Genomic DNA, 15,446 nt, shown 5'->3' on the forward strand with positions numbered 1-15,446 from the left:
AGGTCTCCTGTATTGCAGGTGGGTTCTTTACTGCCTGAGCCACCGAGGAAGGCCCATTTTTTTTTTACTGTATGTGGTGGCAATTAACTTTGCAGGGACTGGGATGGCCCTCAACACCAAGGCCAAAACAGACCCAGAGGAGGCTGAAAAGACATGTGGAGTCTCCATAAAAGCTAGTGTAGGGACAGTCCACGGGGAGCCTGGGAACTCATTCATTCACTCAGAAATACTGGGATTGGAAGCAGTCAAACACCCAGTGCTTCCTGACTACGCCAGCTCCCCCAGTCAGCATGTTAGAACTCAGAAACAGAGCAGAGGACCCCCCCAGTGGTGCAGTGGATAAGAATCCACCTGCCAAAGAAAGGGACATGGGTTCCATCCCAGGCCTGGGAAAATTCCACATGCTGCAGAGCAGCTAAGCTTGTGTGCGCCACGCTGCTGAGCCCATGCGCTGCAACTACTGAAGCCCACACACCCTAGAACCTATGCTCCACGACAAGAGAAGCCACAGCAATGAGAAGCCCAACCACCACAATGAAGAGTAGCCCCTGCTCGCCACTAGAGAAAACCCGCCCAGAGAAACAGAAATCCAGCGCAGCCAAAAATAAATACATAAAGAATTAAATGGAACTCACAGCTCTTAAAAGAAAAGAGAGAGAGGGCAGAACAGACATATTTTTTATATCTTCAACCTGGACACAACCTATCAATTCAAAGGAGTCCATCTGGCTGTCCCACCAGTGGTGAAGGTTCTACAGTGGGCAGACTAGGTGAACACCCCCCAGACCCAGCTGCCTACACCTAATTCACCTGGTCTGCTTCCTTGCCCGTCTAACTTCCTCTGTGTAATATACCAGAAAAAGCACAGGCGCTGGAGTCTGAAATGCCATTTATCAGCTATGGATCCTGGGAGAATTTATTGTACTCAGACTCTGCTCTCTTTATCTGCCGAGCGATCACAATACTATCTTCCTAAGATTGTAGACTGTAGATATGATGAAATCATGTCTTTGTGTATATAAGGAATCGATAACAATTCTTCAGGGCCCCAGATTTTCGTCCCTATCTGTAGAATCTGGCATAGCTCCCCACCTATCAGAGCTAGAACAGTGGTTAACTGACAGAGACATACAGAGGAGATAGGACCTTAACCAAGGACGCCTAGACCACTCTGTTGGAGCCTGTGCAGAAAAGAACCTTGCAAAATCAAAGATCAGATTCTGCCTGGGAGCCACAGTTGCTCCAGGCAAACAAGGTCCATCTTCAGGTACAGAGCAGACCAGATACACCCTGCTGGCCTGCAGAGTGCAGGGCCCTCCCTTCTTTCGGAACTGTGTTTCGCCACATGGCTTAGAGCCATTCAAATTCGTGGGCTCCAAACTCAGTGTGTCTCTTGCTGCTGATCATTAGTCCTTGGAGATGGTCTTGGTCCACTCTCTCCTTGACCCTCCTTTTCTGACTCTCATTCACTGGCAACTGAATCCCTGCTCCCTTGTCTTCAGCAAAAAGCTTGTCTCCTATGAGATGAAGAAAACGGAGGGAATCAGGCATGAATATTCTGTGTTCTGCCTCTCCTGACACTTGCCCCCACCACGGTCTCCTAAAGCTCTAAAGAGGGGACGTTTTGCACGATGGATGGGCAGTGATGCGGCCAGTATCAGAGATGCCAGGTGCCCAAAGTACTGCTATTCATTCCTGATGGAATCAGCTCAAGATTGACAACCACCCCTGCGCTAAATAGTTCTCCACATCCACGTTCCCATCTCCCTGTATCCTCGGTCCCACTCCCTCCTGGTTGCTCTTCCATCTCAGCCCCTCTAGGCAGCTTTACCTGAGAGGCCTGGGAGCTGCCTCAAGTCTCTCCCATCCTAAGGGAAAAGTCCTCCCCATCTCGTGATCCCCTCTAGCTAACATAAAATCCCTCTCCTCCCCTGTTATGGGCTGACTTCTGTCCTCCCCTAAGTCATCTGTTAAAATCCTAACCTCCAGAACCTCTGATTGGGACTGTATTTGGAGATGGCCTTCAAACCTGTACTTAAGTTAAAGCAAGGTCATTAAGGTGAGCCCTCATCCAATATAACTGGTGTTCTTATAAGACAGTGGAGTTAGGACGTAGATACACACAGAGGGAAGACCAAACCAACGGGAGAGGCCTCGGGAGAAACCGGCATCTTGATGTCAGCCTTCTAGCCTACAAAACTGTGACAAAAAAAGTTTCTGTTGGTCAGACCACCAGTTGGTACTTTGTCACGGCAGCCAGAGCATATGAATACATATGCTGGATTCTTCAAAGGGCAGACTCCTTTGCTTGTTGCTCTCTACATCCTCAGCTCCCAGTGGTCCTGCCTCCCTGCAGTCTGGCTCTCCCTGTCCTCCCCCCACTTCTGGTCCTCTGCGTTTGGCACAAGGGAATCTCAGCCCCCTTGGCACTCACAGTGGTCTCTGGTCCTGGCCTGGCTCCCCTCTTCCCTCTACCTCCGGAATGTTGAACACAAAACTCGGTCCTGAGTCTACTTCCCTTGACTCCTGCGAGTGATCTCATCCATGCTCCTGGGTTCAGCTATTCAGTAAAAGAGGATTATTTTGCTCAAATTTGTAACTGGGGTTATACCAGCCCCTGGTGTAGCACGTCTGAGCACCTGCTCGACACCTCTTTGGATTTGTGTCCCCAAATCCGCATTCCCTTCAGGCGACCCTAGTTGCTTACAGTTAGGGCTAAAGGCTCCATCACCCCTCCTCGCCAGTTTGGAGGTTTGGCTTTGTTGAGGGAGCCAGAGGGTGTTCTTATTGCATACAGTTCTCATGCTTAAAACTGTTCTGTGCTCCTCTATCATCCCTGAGACAAGCGAGAAACTCCTTTTAATGGGCCACCTGTTTAACCTCAACTCTGCCCACTCCTATGATGCCTTAGGCCCCTAATTTCCCAAAGCTGGTCTCTCCACAGTGCCTTTGCTCAGGCTAAACACTGAACTGAGGGTGCCTCCTGCCTTGGGCCCACATTGACCCTGCCCACTGGCCCCACCCCTTTAACCTCTCACTGTCTTTGTACCTCAAATTCCTGTGCATAGCTCTGTCTCTGCCCTCTCCAAATTCTTTACAGCATCATCTATTTGTCTGGCTTTCTATCCAGACCAGGAGCCCCTTGATGGCATAGACTGAGCAGACATAACTCCTGATATCCTGTAGAAGGAGTAAGTTTCGAAGTGAACTGACTCATCTGTAAACTTTATGTTAACCTGAAAATTTAATGGCAAGATTCCAGGCCTTAAGCATTCCACTTCTTTAAGATTTTACTGTGCCCAGCACCACTTTTTCATTACAATCTTGATTAATTAATTAGCTAATACAGTCTTGGTTGGGTTATTGTTCCTCTTGCGTGCTCAGTAGCTTCTGTCATGTCTGACTCTGCAACGCTATGGACAGTAGCCCACCAGGCTCCTCTGTCCATGGGATTTTCCAGGCAAGATTGTTCCTCTTGGTTTTCTGTTTATAATACTAGTTGTGCTGATTCTGGCTGGAAGAGCCAGGCCATTTGGGATAAAGTTGAACATGTCTCGGGATGAATTAAACCTCCTTATCATCAACTTTTGACTTCTTTTTACTCACTTGGCCTCCTGCCACCATGTTTAGACTTTAGGAGTGAGGAGGAAAAAGGAAGTTTTAAAAGAGTGGATTCACCCACTTACTCCAAAGTCATGTGGATTTGTCAGACCAATATCTGTGATTTCAAGTCAGATTATCCATGCAGAGACGTTTTTATTTACAAGTGTGTCCCTGTGGAAAAGAATTTTGCCAACCAACTGCCCAGCTGTTTCTCAAATACATTTGTGATCCAGAGCCGCTGTCAATAAAAGGTCTCCACAGAAAACATGGATCTGTTTCATTCCTGGCGGACAACGGCTGCTCTGAATGTAACAAGAACACTTTTTTTTCTTAAAGGAGACAAAACTTAAATGAATAAAGAATGATGAATTTATTAAAGGTTAATGAACAAAGAATAGAATTCTCAAGTAGAAATTATCTCATGGACTAAAACCAGAGCTTCCATGGGGCTAAGCCCTGGGGGAAATATTATTTTGTTTGTAAAGAGCAAGTTTTCAAACACTCAACTAATTTTATTTTTCCCCAACTCTTACTCCGGGAGTCTTATTTGTAAAAGATGCTTATGTTCCCATCCACGTCTCCATTTACATCAGCCATGAACTAGTAACAGCATCTATATCACATAGACACATACAGTTTTTGAGCCTTTGAAACAGGAATGAGATGAAATGAGTTAACATTTCCCTTGGGAATATGGAAGGACTAAAGACTGCATTTGAAGTCCATTCCAATGATCTTCCACAGAAATAGTTATGGTTAGAGAAAGCAATGGGGAATCGTGCTCCATGAGGCAAGCCCTCTCTCTGCAATCTCTGCCTTTCTGTTGAGTCGACATGTCTGGAATATTGAGAACAGCACTGGCCCAGGGACCAGGAGAGCAGCTTTCAGTCACGGTCCTGCTTCCCTCTGCCCATCTCTACCTCTCCCTGCCTTCATGCCTCTGAGCCTCTCAGCCTCAGACCACTCCCAGTAAAACACACCTGCAAAAGGATGCCCAGACCAGCACCAACACCTTCCTCTTTGTGCCCAGCACTGTGCAGAGCAAAATGCACCCGGCATTCTGGAAGGTTAAACATAAGACACATTGCACCCAGTTTTCTTTTCATTACTGCCACTTCCTTTGTGGTCACTAATTTGAAGTTGGTCAGACCTTAAAAAACATGTATGCCTGTGTGTGTGTGCATGTGTGTGTGTGTGTGTTGGGGCATGGAGTTGGGGAGGGACCTTTTGAAGGTCAATTCAAAGGAAAGATGAGACTAGAACCGGAAGGAGCTAGGATGCACCCACCTTACCCGCTTAGAAGCACCCAAGGCTTGAGGCAGCTGAGCTGCGGAAATCACAGCATGCTCCTGTGCCTGCCACCCACCAGTCCTCAGGCTGCAGAGAGGCCACAGGCACCCTGGGCAGAGCAAGCTTGGGATGGCACCCGTCAACGGTTGAGGCGATGACTGCACAGCTTCCCCACTGTAACTCAACCTGAAACCCGGCAAACCCCATTTCAGGTTTCATTACCAGCCTGACTTTTGCTGCCAAGGCTCCCACGCCTTCTAGGGGACTCAAGGCCAAGTTTCACTAACGGGGGATGCTATTACCAGGCAAAATGAAAGTGTTACTAATCTGCCTCCCTCCACACTTTTTGGGTTTATTCGTTCCTTTCAGATAAAGCCTGAAAATTCCACATAGAAGTTGTCCACAGTTCAGGAGGCAAAGCTAGATTTCCAAGCACAATCAACCAGTATATTTCATCCTGGGGCCACTGAAACCCGAGCCCATGTTTGGAGCCGGTGGTGCTGGACTGCATTCCTGGTGGGAGCCCTGCCCTCCATCTGGGCGTTTCGACCCGGTCAGATAAAACCAGACGGATCCCTGTAACATGCAGGCCCTCTCCAACAGCATGAGGGAGCATCTCCCTGGGACAGCTGTTTCACACAAGGGCCCATTGTCTCTGAGACAAACTCGGGTCGGTTTACTTCGAGAGCTGCGGGAACATTCTGTCAGCTGCTATGGCTCCCTTGCTCACTGCAGATTTCTCTTAGTTTGTTACTGAGCCAGAAACCTACCATCGACTGTTAGGGAGGAAGGTTTAACCCAAGAACCAAAGTCTTCACGCTGCTTTCATTTTATCAGGAAAAAGGATAGCTCCCCACATCCGAAGAATTTATAGCTCGACCTTTGGAGAGCCTTGATTTTAAGTGTTTGTTTTCTTTCTGGACTTCCTTAAGTACATTTGTCCAGTTTTGGGAAAAGCAGTGTTTTCCAGTCCTAGAAGGCCACAAACAAGATCCCTAGGAAGCAGGAGTCAGAATTAGGATGATAGCAGTGTAAAACAACTGATCACTGAATAATTACTACAAATTGGATGGCTCTTTTTTTTTTTCTTCAGGGCTTCCCTGGTGGTTCTGATGGTAAAGAGTCCTCCTGCAATACAGAAGACCCAGGTTTGATCCCTGGGTCAGGAAGATCCCCTGGAGAAGGAAATGGCTACCCGCTCTAGTATTGTTGCCCGGGAAATCCCATGGACTGTGGAGCCTGGAGGGCTACAGTTCATGGGGTCACAAAGAGTTGGACATGATTGAGCGACTATCACTTTGTTACTTCAACTCTGTTATACAGAAGGGTGATTGCAACCAACCCAGGCCCTAAATCTGAATCTCAGGTTCCCATTAAGCAGTTGGTTCTTTATGAGGCGGGGAGGGCGGGGGTGGGGTGGGGGGGTGTTTGTGCCACGTGGTCTGTGGGATCTTAGTTCCCCAACCAGGGATCAAACCCACACCCTCTGCCCTGGACGCACAGAGTCTTAATCACTGGACCACCAGGGAGGTCCCAGAGCAGACGGGTGCTGCTCCTAACTTCTTTTTTCCCCCCATAGACATGCTGTGTTTTGAATTTAGGAAGATATTTAAGCAAATACCTTACATTCCTATAAGCATGATGAATAAGTATGGACGTGATGATAGCAAGTCTGACTCATGTACATTCAGTTGCTGCAGAGTATATTTTGGGGAGGGGGATATTTTTGTGTGTATGTGGTGAAATATACCTAAGATCTACCGTTTCAACCATTTTTAAGTTGGCCATTCAGAGACATTAAGCACGTTCACTAAACATTTAAAAATATTTAAAATATGGAATAATTCTGGGGGCCCCACAAGATAAATTAAGCAGGTGTGGTTAGAATCGTACTTTCTCCCACCCAATCCTGCTTATCTTTCCCTGCTGATGGTGAAGACCAGCTCTCCTGGGAGGGATTGCTCACTGAGCCACCATTGTCATGTACCCTGAAGAATGACCCTCCTGTCTGAGACTCAACACAAAAGGTGGTTTGACGAGCAGACACACAGATCTGTGCTTGACCCATCTATCAAAGCTCTTTTTCTGTGTACACAGATTTTTTTTTTTTTTTCAAAAGCCGGTTACTTAGACATTGGCTATGCCTGCCAAACAGAACTGGCTCCCCTTCCTTACTCCCCCTCCTTATTAAAAAAAAAACAAGCAAAGGTTAAATTACAGACTTACTAAAACAAAGGCCCTCTGCAACCCCAGGCCCACTTATCAGAACAGAAGTGAGGTTGCCAAGGAGGCAGGGGCAGATATGTATGGAGAGCTTTGGAGGAGGCACTCAGGAACACCAAAGTATTATTGTCTTGTCAGATGTTATTCATGTTGTATCTATTCCACCAGGCGCTTCTGTGTTCTGTGACCTTGGACAAGAGACTGCCAGAGAGCTGTTTTGAGGGCAAATAAAACAACACCTGTCAAGGCCTGTAGCCCACGGGCCGGGGACTGTGAGGACAAGATGGATATTCTTTCATGAGCTTGTATTCTCGCTTTGCTTTCTCGCTGTTCTCTGGTCAGATCCTCACCGATTTCCATTAGCCTCATTTGAAATTGGCGACTCTGACTGCGCATGTGCATGCTCCTCTGTGCTGTTTAGAATTCTGGGACGCTAGTGGGTGGGAGCTTCCGTTTCATACGTCCCAGCGCATGAAAGACAGAGAAAGCCTTCAGGTGCTTGTGAACGAAATCTCATCCCAAGAGCTAGAAGGGACATGCGGGTTCATCTAGCCCAGGCAACTGACAGAAACACAAGTCCTTTCCAGCCTTTTGGTGGTAGGTGTTCATTTCTCTATACCGGATCCCTGTTCTGATCAGCAGGGCTCCCCACTTCGCCAGGCGCTGCCCCTTCCAGCTTTGGGCGACAATAGCAATGAGTTACTTGTTGAATATTTTGTAAGATACTTAGGAAGAAAGGTTTGGCTAAAGAAAACACTTATGTAAAACAAAATTTCCAAAATAGTTTCAGAATTCAAATAGGTATTCACCGATCCCCTCCTATATGTCAAGAACTGTCAGAGGGACAGGGGATATGAAGATGAATGAGACAAGAACAATTTCTGTCCTCAGACCTCACTTTTCAGTCGAGAAGAGAGATACATAGATTATCATCAAATAATGTTGGAAATACCTGGCAGACAAATGCACGGCTATTACAGAAGCACCCAGTTCAGCCCAAGGTGTGGTGCATTCTGCAATGACTTCTAGGTGAGGCTCAAGCTGAAGGAGGAGCCTTTTTTGTAGGCTAGATGGGCTTACATGAACAGAGGTTAGACATTTCTAATTTGAATCACTTTGGTACATTTAAAAAACCATATAGCAAAAGCATTTACCTCTGAACTTTGTGTTAGCTGTTTGATCTAGAGTTCTAACAATATTTTGAAAAATTAATAATTTGGACTTTTCACTATAGACGATTGGTTTTCCAACTGAACTCGAGAAATCTGAGGAACTTTTTGGTTGGTAGGGAGGGACAGTGTTCCAGGGACTGAGGAGACAGAACTCTGAGCCCTTATCAAGGAGCTTCATTGTTCTTCCTGTTATTTTATTGGTGTTGGGTGTATTTTTTTTAACTAGGAAAAGGGGGCTCTGATATCGAAATATATTTCAAACTACAAAGGGAAACTCACTCCCCAGTGAAACACGTCTCATTGCATACTTGCCATCTAAGATTACTCAGTTGACTGCTTTAAAGCAAAGCACCAAAAACACTCCCACGCTTAGTTATCTTTGCTTGTTCTGCAGCCATGGCCCTCACACCTCCCCCACCCTGTCCCCAGGCAGCAACCCTGTAAAATAGCTGCTGCTTCAGTCGTATCTGACTCTGTGCGACCCCATAGACAGCAGCCCACCAGGCTCCCCTGTCCCTGGGATTCTCCAGGCAAGAACACTGGAGTGGGTTGCCCATTCCTTCTCCAATGCATGAAAGTGAAAAGTGAAAGCGAAGCCGCTCAGTTGTGTCCGACTTGCAGCGACCCCATGGATTGCAGCCCACCAGGCTCCTCTGTCCATGGGATTTTCCAGGCAAGAGTACTGGAGTGGGGTGCCATTGCCTTCTCCATGTAAAATAGAGGTAGAGCTAAAAAATTTATCACTACTCTAAAGAAAATGTCCTTAAGATGTATGGCTTCTTAATGGTAAGACAGCAGTACCTTCACGTACAAACAGCAAATTATTATTAAAACAAATTTTGTTACAACAATATTTTCATATGGAATAGGTTTATAAGTCCTATTTATAAATCAATATTTTATTTTTTAATAAATTAATATTTTAAATAACATCTGAAGTAAACATTCTGTAACAGTGAATGAATAAGCAGTTCCTTCATGTTCAAGATACAAATATACTTCTCTTTCATCCAAAACACAGGATGAGAGTCTGATTTTCTAGGATGATTTTCACCTTTCAAATATATATGCTTGTATCAAAATACATTGACTTGTTTTCATAACTTACACTTACCAGCTATGTAAGTGTCAAGGAAGATTCTCCTAAATCTCTATACACTGGCTATCCTCATGCATCATTATAAAGCTGGGTTGAGAGAAGTAGATCTAGTCTCAGATGGGAAGAAAACATCAGATTAAAAGAAAACACCACATGAACAGCTTCCTGGGTCATACTAGAAGTTAACTGGGGGAAGCTAGAACAAGTTTGAATCAATGCAATGAATGACCTGAAATCTGCAAAACAGCTTGCCGTGTTGAGCAGGGCACCTGAGGCCATTGCTCCTTAGCTGTGGCCATTTTTCCCAGTAAAGTTGACTAGGCTTTGGGTTTGCTCATAAGGGGAAAGGAGAATAAGAAAATGGAACTGCTAAGACTTTCTTGGATTCTCAGTGGCTCAGTTGGTAATGAACCTGCCTGCCAGTGTAGGAGATGTAGGAGACGTGGGTTCAATCTCTGGATCGGGAAGTTCCCCTGGAGGAGGAAATGGCAACCCACTGTGGTATTCTTGCCAGGAAAATCCCATGGACAGAAGAGCCTGGCAGGCTACAATCCAAAGGGTTGAAAAGAGTCAGACACGACTGAGCATGCATGCATATATGTACACATAGAAGACTTATTGAAACCTGCCCCCACCCACTGCTATTAGGTGTTGCTTCACAACCCTATCACCAGGGCACAGAGCATATTCTCTGTGGATCCACACCCAGGTGAGCATGCAGTGGCATAGACTGTTGGGGCAAGTGTCAAGGAGGTTTGCTTTTCCATTGCTAAGTTGTTTGCACTCATCATGACAGAACAAAAGGAACATTACAGAAATGTATTGATGGGTTTTCTAACCTGCTCAGAAAGGCAACAAATAAGCTAGTCAGTGGGTGGATAGGGGTCTGGAGAAGGAAAGAGCAGAGAAGAGCTTCGAGCAAGATCCAGAGCAGAAATCCTGCAACCTGTGAACTGTCATTTTCCAGTCTCCATTCTCATAAAAATACTTCCCTTATGGAAAGCACACTGCTCCCTGACATAGTTAGCTTGGTTCACTTAGTAAGTTAACTGAACATGATTTACAGAAAGCTCTAGATCTGATTATTAAGAGATTATTATTGTTTTTGTTAGGGATGATAATACATGATGGGTTATTAAAAAAAAAAAAAGTCCTTATCAGAGATGCACAGTGAAGCGACAAGATGTCTTGGATTTACCTTAAGATCCTCTGGCAAAAATGATGACAATGTGGGGGGAAGTTGAGACTAGCCAGTCATTGAACTGGGTGATAGGTACATGGGGGATTCATTATAATAAATGCTCTACTTTTGTATGTGTTCTAAGATTTTCATGATAAAAAGTTAAATGATGACTTAAAAGACAGGTCTAAAAAGCCACATCGTGACAATACTCTTCCAGGTGGTTCCCACCCCAAAATGAAGACAGGCTTAGATGCCTACCACTGATTTCCCCTGATTCAAATATATGATCAGTTGGAAAACCCACTGTTCATTCAATAATCGTTTTTCACAGGGAAATAAACATGCAACACTGATATACACACTGATTATAAACTATTTTCCAAAAATTTCAGTTTTTGGAAATGTACAAAACGTCTCAGGACTGCGGCCATCTGGCAATTTCTTTGTCGATTGTTAACTAGGATTGTTGTTAAAAGGGCAAGTTTGAAAAGAACGGTGTGTGAGGCCTCCATTATTTATTTAACTTATCCACCCTTTATTTTATCATTTATTTAATCTATTAAAATGTGTTAACTTGTTTCAGCGGCTGAAGATTTGCCTAAACCTAAGAAGGAAAGTGCGGGCTAAGCAGGGCTAAGAATGTCAATAAGCGTGGCGTCTACCAGCCTAGACATGACCAGCCTCGTTTTAATCTTGTATGTTAGTGAAAGTAGTACGTTTGGAAGATTATAAATACCCAAAGCATGCCTAGCTGGGGATCCTGAAACTAGTTAGAATTACTGTTCCTTCCCTGAGGAACAACACCAATGGGGGAGCGTCTTGGGGAAGAGGAACCATTCAGAAGCCTCAGCGCACCCCACCATGGTCCAGAGCCGAAAGTCTCAGACGCAGAGCTACAGAAAGAGTGACAACTAAAATAGCAGGTCGGCGCAACCGGAAGGAAGAAAGTGTCCCCGCCCCGGCCCGGATGCCCCACATCGGATGCCCCACCCAGAGCCCCAGGCGTTTGCGCGTGCGCATACACGGCGACGCACTTACTCTCCTCAGGAAGGTTGGTCTCCCGCTCTTCTCTCTCCATCTGCTGGCACCAGCCTTCCATGCGGTCCCGCTCCGCCTGGAGAAGCTTCAGAAACCAGTGGCCGTCCCGGTGGCACACTGATCTCTGCACGGCCTCCAGGGGGTCTTCAGTGATTGAGTCAATCCAGGGGTCCGGGGGCGGCAGGATGGAAGGATCGAAGTCCGCGTCGAAGTCCTCGTCGACCGCGCAGGCGTGGTAATGGTTTCCTGAGCCCTGGATGCTGACGGTGGAGGTGCTGGCATCCCGGGAGAACTGTCTGGCCACCGGGCCGGGGCACGAATTGTCCTCTATCGACTCCAGAGAGTTTTCCAGGTTGTCGTGGAAGTCCAGGTCGGCCTGAACGGCCGTCGTCACACTGTTGGAGCGAGTGAACCTGCGAAAGCTTGGAGGGATAGAAATAGACTAGTTAGTTAAGGATGTTTCTTGCAGCAAAACTACGTTCTGCTTCTCTTCATGGGTGTGCCAGGAGGGGGCGGGCAGTCTCATCATCTCCATATGTGGAGGTAGCCCCTGGAGGCCAGCGCATCAGTCGCCATAGCTCTAGTGTTAAGAACACGATCCCTCCTCTCTGGTCAATATGGACGGAATGTGAAATCGTGTTTGGAGAAGGTTTAGAAGTGGACCAACAGGCACCAGCTCTCAAAGCCTGATCGATGTCCAGGGTCCACCTTCTGCTCCAGTCTGCCATGGCTTGGATCCTGACATACAGTGATCAGTAAACTTGGTGAGGGGTAAGGAAACAATTCAGTTATATCTTGCTTTGCTGTAATTTTCTTTGAAACAAGGGGCGGGGGGAAGGGAACCCAACCCAACGTGGACCAAAACTATCTTGAATCCTGCATAACCACATTTCCCAGGGACAGCTCTTTCTTACCTGAATACAAACTAAAATGCCATTAAGCTCCTCTTAAAATTAAAGCTCCTTTCCCTGGTAATTCTTCTCTTGATCACCTGGTCATAGTGATAATTTGGTACAAAGCCTTTGGGGCAAAATCAGCTCAGATCTAGAGTTCTCCAGTGTCGTCTTTCCCTGTGCCTTTAATGTCCCCTCCACAGTCCTCCCGAGATAAAATACAAGACAACTTGATAACAGCATTTTGTATGGACTTCCATGCAATCGGTGTTTCTCAGCCAAATGGCTCGAGACACCTGCAGCGAAGGTGAGGACTTATGGAAGATGAGAAGGTTAGGGAAAGACAGGGGAGCAGCAAATTCTTTCTCAGACAAGGGGCAGGGGAAGGTGTGGGTCTGAAGTAATTTAAAACACACTCTGGAAAGTTTCCCTGCCTCCAAGAGCAGACAGGAAATGACGATTTAAGAAGATACAAGAGTTTATAAGTCTGTTGAAGGCAGCATCAGGTGTCTGTTACCCCACTTGATACTTATTTTTTTAAGGTAACTTCCTGATCTAATATTTTTTATTCTGAAGAAATATACACAACATAAAATTGACTAACCACTTTTAAGTATATGATTCAGTGGTGTTAAGTATGATTCTATGGTTGGGCAGCCATCACCACCATCCCCCTCCAGAACTTTTTCATCTTTCCCAACTGAAACTCTGTACCCATTAAACAACTCCCTACCCCACCTCCCTTCCCTCCAGCCTCTAGCAGCCATGATTGCACGGTTTGTCTCTCTAAATTTGACTATTTTCAGTCCCTCTTGTAAGTAGAATTATACAGTATTTGTCTTTTTGTCGCTGGCTTATTTCACTTAGCATGATGTCTTAAAAGTTCATCCATATTGTAGCATGTGTCAGAATTCCCTTCCCATTTAATGCCGAATAATATCCCATTAAATGTATATACCACATTGTGTTCATTTTTTAATCCATTGATAAACACTTGGCTTTGTTCCACTTTGTGGCTATTGTGAATAATTCTTCTTTGAACATGGGTGTACAAATACATCTTCGAGATTGTGTGTTCATTTGCTCTGGGTACATACCCAGAAGCAGAATTGTTGAATTACGTGGTAATTTTGTTTTCCCTAGCAGCCATACCATTTTATATTACAACCAAACAGTGCACAAAGTTTTTAATTTCTCCATATCCTTACCAACACTGATTTTCTATAGTAGCTGTTCTAATGGGTATGAAGTGGTGTATTTTCTTGGCTAGTTCATGATTATGCCATGTTATGATGGTTTATTTGCCAGTTGATTTTCAGTTAACATTCAATAGCGCCAGCCTTAAAGGAGAGTGCACTAAGGTCCATACAACATTTAACAAACCGGATAATATGTTTTTTTCTTAACTCTCCTGGAAACTCTGTAAGAGCCAGTTAACACTAATATTCTAGTCCCTCAAAAATAAAGAATGAACAGACTGGAAGTCACAAAAAGGAAAAGGTATAATCATCTCAATCAGTCCATTTCCTCCCCTGGAGAATAAATACCAAGAAAATAAATGACTGCACAATTGATATGTGTTAATTATTAGGATAATCACAATAATAAAAAAAATGTTGTGATGCTTGCCATTCATTTTATGAGGATAGGCCAGCCAAAAAAGGCCGGCCCATCTCACTGTTTGCTGTTTTTAAGAAGTTACTTCTGTAGTCAGAGAAGAAGACATATTGTGTGGCGTGCCTTATATGCAGGATGTAAAAAGAAATGAATCAGATGAACTTATTTACAAAACAGAAACAGACTTACAGACTTCGCGAATGAACTTGTGGTTGCCAGTGGGAAAGGATGGGAGGGAGGGATAGTTAGGGAGTTTGCAATCAACATGTACACACTGCTACATATAAAATGAATCACCTACAAGGACCTACTGTATAGCACAGGGAACTCTGCTCAATGTTATGTGGCAGCCTGGATGGGAAGGAAATTTGGGAGAGAATGGATACATCTATATGTATGGCTGAGTCCCTTTGCTGTCCACCTGAAAGGAACTGGCAACCCACTCCAATAGTCTTGCCTGGAGAATTCCATGGACAGAGGAGCCTGAAGGGCCAACAGTCTATGGGGTGGCAAAGAGTTGGACATGACTAAACAACTAACACACAGACACGGCTGAGTCCCTCTGGTGTTTACCTGAAACGAGGAACTATCACAACATTGTTAATCGGCTATACCCCAAAACAAGATAAAAAGTTTAAAAAAAAGTTACTTCTGTGGAAGGTATCAGGCATGGTGATTTTATAGGTGGCTCAGATGGTAAAAAAAATCTGCCTGCAATGCAGGAGACCTAGGTTCCATCCTTGGATCGTGCAGATCCTCTGGAGAAGCGAATGGCAACCCACTCCAGTATTCTTGCCCAAAGAATCCCATGGACAGAGGAGCCTGGTGGGCTACAGCCCATGAGGTCGCAGAGTTGGACACGACTGAGCAACTCACACTTAACTCTGAAATGGGTCACAGGAAAAACTGCCCAGTGTGATCTGGTACTCTCTGTGAAAACAAGAATGATTCTGCCACTGTGATTCTCCCAGTAGCCAGCGGTTTCTTGGCTTCAGGAGGCCACTTCTACCGCCTTCTTGCTCACCCTCCAACATGTTAAATGACATCTGAAGCTGAGCTGTCTCTCCAGCTGCACGTGTGCGAATTGGATGACTTTCCTCCCAACAGTTGACATCCTGCCTGTTCCACTGACACAAAATCCCTACTATGAAAACACTTGGCTCCGCTCTCCAAGATCATGGGCTGCCAGAGGCATAACATTTCCAGACTCAAGGAAGGCCCAGCACCTTATTGTTTCCAACTGGAGCAAACTTGACAGAGTCTGCTGCGCACACAAATCACAGAGACCCAGTTTCCTCATGCCTCTGTTTTTATCTACCCAAATCCGT

The 15,446-nt window shown here is 45.4% G+C and overlaps 1 protein-coding gene and 1 long non-coding RNA gene across 12 annotated transcripts in view; one reads left to right on the plus strand and one right to left on the minus strand.

Moving 5' to 3' along the window:
• The window catches only part of DLGAP1 (DLG associated protein 1), a 762,891-nt gene that overhangs the window by 12,352 nt on the left and 735,093 nt on the right, over positions 1-15,446 (minus strand). For all 11 annotated transcript variants that reach the window (XM_081561948.1, XM_081561958.1, XM_081561955.1 and 8 more), the window contains one exon: positions 11,609-12,030. In XM_081561948.1, the coding sequence (XP_081418074.1) occupies positions 11,609-12,030 (422 nt within the window). The remainder of the gene's footprint in view (positions 1-11,608; positions 12,031-15,446) is intronic.
• The window catches only part of LOC145534451 (uncharacterized), a 38,515-nt gene continuing 30,597 nt past the window's right edge, over positions 7,529-15,446 (plus strand). Inside the window, exon 1 of the long non-coding RNA XR_014074635.1 lies at positions 7,529-7,713. This is a non-coding gene — a long non-coding RNA (uncharacterized LOC145534451). The remainder of the gene's footprint in view (positions 7,714-15,446) is intronic.

Source organism: Giraffa tippelskirchi, chromosome 14 (genome assembly GCF_054371585.1).
Source record: "Giraffa tippelskirchi isolate mGirTip1 chromosome 14, T2T-mGirTip1v1.2.pri, whole genome shotgun sequence".
NCBI classification, from domain to species: Eukaryota; Metazoa; Chordata; class Mammalia; order Artiodactyla; family Giraffidae; genus Giraffa; species Giraffa tippelskirchi.